At 38.4% G+C, this 5725-nt stretch overlaps 1 protein-coding gene across 1 annotated transcript; it reads left to right on the top strand.

Moving 5' to 3' along the window:
• Window positions 1-362: 362 nt before the first annotated feature.
• On the top strand, window positions 363-4971 carry LOC107870798 (probable polyamine oxidase 5). Its single transcript, XM_016717448.2, has one exon. The coding sequence runs from the start codon at window positions 3011-3013 to the stop codon at window positions 4664-4666; it is 1656 nt and encodes a 551-aa protein (XP_016572934.2). The 5' UTR covers window positions 363-3010; the 3' UTR covers window positions 4667-4971.
• The last annotated feature ends 754 nt before the right edge of the window (window positions 4972-5725 follow it).

Raw genomic sequence — 5725 nt, 5'->3', positions numbered from 1 at the left:
ACTTGCAGATAATATCATTTTGTGTAGTAAGATAACTAATCAATCTTGCCAGAATATTGAGCAAACCCCTGTTAGGTTTAGTGTAGCTTCGGGACAAAAAGTTAATTACACTAAATCACGCTTATTTTTCTCAAAAAACATGAATGATAGGGTTAAGAAACAAGTTTGTAATTCATTTGGAATCAGAGAAGGAGAAAGTTTTTGGTAGATACTTAGGCTTCCTATAACCACCTCTAGGCAGGCTATAAGTGACTACCATTTTGTGATCGAAAACTTTAAGCATCGTCTAGCAGGCTGGAAAAGTAAATTCCTCACTAATGTAGGACGGGTAACGCTTATCAAATCTGTGCTTAACAGTTTACCAAATCATGTAATACAAATTCATAAACTACTGTCACAAGTTATCAGAAAAATGGAAAGATATGAAAAAGATTTTCTTCGGGGAACTACAGAGTCCCACAAAAAAATAAACCTAGTTAAATGGTCTATTATAACAATGCCTTAAAACACTGGGGGCCTTGGAATACAAAGTATAACGAAAAAGAACAACGCATTGTTAGCTTCTACAACATGACGATTATTTCATGACCAAAACTCTATTTAGACATCTTTACTAAGGAATAAATACTTGCGAGCTTCTCCATCCTCAGTCGTCACTTCTTCTACCTGGAAAAGCTTGCAAATTGGTTGGAAACTTTATCAAAAGGATTAATATGGAAACCTGCTAATGGTAGATGCATAAATTTCTGGAATCAACCTTGGATAAAGCCTGGCATTACCTTGAGATCCCTTATACATGGACCCTTGACTCGGCTTGAAGATTCCAAACACGTTTTTGATTATAGACCAAATAACTTTGAAATCTGTTCAATATTCCCTTTGACCTTCCCCAATCCATAATAACTCAAATACAATCAATACATTTTCCCATATTTTCTAGGAGTTATAATCGAATTAGATGGGGCCTTACCCCCATAGGTAACTTTATAGTACGCACTTGTTACAACCAAATGGACAAAACAAAGAAAGATGATACAAATCACTGAGACTTTACTTGGATTTGGAAACTTAACATTCTCCCCAAAATCAAGCACTTTTTGTGGTTATTAGTATTAAATAGACTCCCAACCTCTTCACATCTACACCACATATCATATCGATCAACAATCATCTAGCTGTAAACTTTGCCACAGTGATGAACCAGAAACTATTCCCCACTTGTTCTCTTCCTGTAGTGCACCTGGTCAATTCTGGGAGAATTTAAATATGATCGCTGGCTTGCCATTACAACCTCCCCCACATGGCTCTCACACTTCCTTTACTAATTTGCTAAGACATAATTCTTAACGACTTGAGCAAACCACATCTGGGGTTCCAATACAAGTTGTACTTCCTTATAGCCTATGGGTTATATGGACCCATCGAAAAAGCTTTATGTTCAGGAATCACTGTTATAGCAACCTATGTCCAGCACTTGCTGTAAGTTTAGCTACTGAATATTGGTATCTAGTTGGTGACTCGCACAACGACACTAACTCCTTTAACTTGTATGTTAAATGGAATTCTCCTGTAGCGGTTTGTCTAATGCTAAACACTGATGCTACATTCTTCTCGAATCTTAACATAGGGGGTTTGGGAGGAGTTTTTCGTACAAGCTCAGGGGAATGGGTATTGGGCTTCATTGCACATACTGCTATCAAAGATATAATGCAGCTTGAAATTCAAGCTTTATTTGTTGGTTTGCAGATGGCTGTGGAGTATAATCTGAAACCCTTACAAATAAATGTCGACGCAGAGCACCTAACCACCATGTTAAACAATGTTGAAAAAGATGCTAACATCTCCTCTCTGTTATGTGATTGCTAGTACCTTCTTCACCTACTGGGTAGTCCAGGTTCATATCTATAGAGAACAAAATAGACTAGCTGATAGCCTTCAAAAAGAGCCATTTCTACTGCACAACCATCCGTTTTAGCTACTACAAATCCAGCCATGGCTGCTACTACCTTTTGGTCTCCTCCCCAAGATCTGATGAACATTTTGGATGCCGATAAAAGAGGAGATTTTGTTAGTAGGAGTGTCAAGACTTTAGGAGTTTTACCGCCTAGTACATCTGTAAATATCCCTACTAGTACTACGTTATGTGATAACTGATGGTCTGTAAATATTGCACAATGTGCAGATACTATAAAGGCAGCGGTGCCAAGCTCCTCTCTGTAGAGTTTTTGTTATGATTCTAATATAATATCCTAGTTGCCAAAAAAAAAAAAAAGAAATAGGATAACTATTATTAATCGCAAAGTCAACATAGAGTGGTGAAGTTGATGAGTATCTTTATTACAAGGTTGAAAGAGATTCATGGGCTAGTTCTTCACTGATTACTGAGGACCATTTAATGTGTTTCAGTTGGTGGGCCCTTGTTTACCTGATTCACATGTGAGGTTGGTGAAAGGCATCATCAACCTATTATTGGTGTTGGTATTAATATACTCTGCTTAAACAACGATTTGATGTTTTTAGTAGGAACTCAATATATAAATATGTGCACACATGTTTGTGATTATTGAGGAGATTGTGGGTTGTTGAAGCTTTCGTGTGACTTCGTGTTTGTGTTTTTTTTCCCTTTATATACAGACTCAGACATGTAGACTAGAAGATATATCGAGCACAAGTAGCAGATGTGTTGAGACTAGTTAAATTGGGGTGGCATTAGTGTATTGGCTACATTAACTGTGGAGGCTAAGAAAAGTAGAGGCCTGTCTTTATTAGAGAAATAAACTATGGGTGGATAGATGACTGTCTTTATTAGAGAAATAAACTATGTAAAAGAAGGGGGAAGAATGTGTAGTACCCTCCTTATATATATTTGATTCTTGTTCATTAATTCCTATATATCCCTCACAAAGTTGTTTACTCTTTCTTTCTTGTGAGTTCGATCATTTCTTGTGGCTAGAGATACTTACTAAACAAGTAAGAGTGTTAGCAAGTTTCCATAGAAATAATAGCTACAATGGTGACCAAGAAACCAAAAGTTGTGATAATAGGTGCTGGAATGGCAGGTCTTACAGCAGCTAACAAGCTCTACACAACTGCAGGCTCTAAAGAATTGTTAGAGCTGTGTGTTGTGGAGGGTGGTAATAGGATTGGTGGAAGAATTAAGACTTCAGAGTTTGTTGGGAGCAGGATTGAGATGGGTGCTACTTGGATCCATGGAATTGGGGGTAGCCCTGTTTACAAGATAGCTCAGGAGATTAACTCACTGGATTCAGACAAGCCTTGGGAGTGTATGGATGAGTTGTTGGATGAGCCACTGACAATAGCTGAAGGAGGTTATGAGCTCAATGCTTCCCTTGTTGAGCCCATATCAAACCTTTTCAAGAATATGATGGATTTTGCTCAAGGGAAAGCTATTGAAGACGGTGTGTGTAGTGAATTTGTTGAGAGTTACAGATCCTCCAATGGCTGCATAAGGAATGGTGGCCTTGAAAATCTTAGTGTTGGTTCTTTCCTAAGGAAAGGGCTTGATGCTTTCTGGGGTTCGATGAAAGGCCAAGAGGAAAGCCAAGGGTTCGATAACTGGACCAGAAAATCACTGGAGGGAAGAATTTTTGCGATGCTTGAGAACACACAAAGGACTTACACATCAGCTGGTGATTTGCAGACTCTAGATTTCAATGCAGAAAGTGAGTATCGTATGTTTCCAGGGAAAGAGATAACCATTGCCAAAGGCTACTCCACTATAGTTGAATATTTGGCATCTGTTCTGCCAGCTAGTGTGATTCAATTAGGCCGAAAGGTCATGCAAATTGAATGGCAGTCTGATGACCACCAATCACTGGATATTGATGAAAATGGTGACGTTACTAAACCAGTAAAGCTACATTTTAATGATGGATCAATCATGTATGCTGATCATGTGATTGTCACGGTGTCGCTTGGGGTCCTAAAGCAAGGGATTGACGATAATTCTTGTATGTTTAGCCCTCCACTTCCTAGATTTAAGACTGAAGCAATCTCAAGGCTTGGTTTTGGTGTTGTTAACAAGCTATTCTTGCAACTAAGTCCAAACAGGGATGAAGATGGCACTGATTCCATGAGGTTTCCCTATTTGCAGATGGTCTTCCATCAGTCAGGCTCAAAATTAAGGCATCCAAGAATCCCCTGGTGGATAAGGAGGACAGCTTCTTTATTTCCCATCTATGGCACTTCAAACGTTCTATTGTCATGGTTTGCGGGCAAAGAGGCTCTTGAGCTTGAGTCACTTGGTGATGAGGAGATCACTGATGGCTTCTCAACAATGATCTCCAATTTACTAGAAAACTCAAAGCATCTCAGCAAGTCCCATGACTTGTGCAATGGGCATGCGGAAAGTTGCATCAAATTTGATAAGGTTTTAAAGAGCCAATGGGGTAGTGATCCACTCTTCTTGGGGTCATATAGCTATGTGGCTGTTGGATCAAGTGGAGATGATTTGGATACTATGGCTGAGCCATTGCCAAAAAGGAGCAATAATAGTTTTAATTCAAAAGGTTCCCCTCCACTTCAAATTCTGTTTGCAGGGGAAGCAACACATAGAACCCATTATTCAACAACTCATGGTGCTTACTTTAGTGGCCTAAGAGAAGCCAACAGGCTGCTTAAGCACTACTTCTTTAGTGATATATGAAGATGTTTGTTGCCATAGAAACTAGGCAGGTTTTACTTACTTATTGGCTTTTGTTTTATATTTTTGCAGTGATCATCATCGCTTCCTCTTATTTATTTTCTATATTCGTTTGGAGAAAAATGTTTGTTATTAATTCCTCTGTATGATGGGAGTTTGAGGGAGAAAAGGGAACTGTAAGAGATTGGGAAGGAAAGTGAAAGGGAGGAGAAGGGGACATATCCTTGATGTACTAATGAATGAATTAAAGAAGCTTCTATTCAATGTGCTATTGCTTTCTATTTTATTTGTTAAAGAGATCCTTTCAATCTTCTTACCTTTACTTTCGTTTAATTTATGATTTTTTGCTCATAAAGCAGGATACTTCATTATGCTTGGGCACCAATTATTTGATTAGTAAATATAAAAGTTAAAGAAGCCTTGGATATTATCCATCACGTTTGATCCAACTATGAGTCACATTTTGTATGGTTACTTGACAGGATCCGTTAAAAGCGCACCTATTGCAATCTAGGATACTTCTTAGGCTTGAAGGATTTGTTTTTCATTTAGTCCTCGAAGGAGAAAGTCTTAAACCAGAATAGTGAATTTGGAAGAAAAGACTATGAACTGGCTGAATTTATGCGTTATTCAAATTTCAGGATCCCCTTTTTCTGCATCATCTCCTGCAGAAATAACTTGAAATCCCAAACGGGCGGTAGTAAAATTCAAAATTGGACACTTACTTTTTTCCAAAACTCCTGTCTTAACAATGAGACAGTAAGTAGGGATGGTTATAGCCATCTGATGATACTTCTGAATTTTTGTGACAGAGGGGGTAGGTTGAGACCCACACTAGAATTGGCAGGTCCTATTCCATGCATATGCAAACATACAAAGACAGTTAAGACTCATTAGACTGAACAGTGCCCAAGTCCCAGCGCCTTTTGTCAAATTGGATCTCTATTCACGTAACATCAATCTCATTGACAGAAGAAACTGTCCACAAGCAACAAAACTCAGCATATAGAGGCTTCATGTGTTCATGTTGTGCCATTATTTGTGCTATCATTTAAAGCTTTT

The sequence above is a fragment of the Capsicum annuum genome, chromosome 5 (genome assembly GCF_002878395.1).
Source record: "Capsicum annuum cultivar UCD-10X-F1 chromosome 5, UCD10Xv1.1, whole genome shotgun sequence".
Taxonomy (NCBI): domain Eukaryota; kingdom Viridiplantae; phylum Streptophyta; class Magnoliopsida; order Solanales; family Solanaceae; genus Capsicum; species Capsicum annuum.
This window is presented reverse-complemented; position numbering and strand designations above follow the sequence as displayed.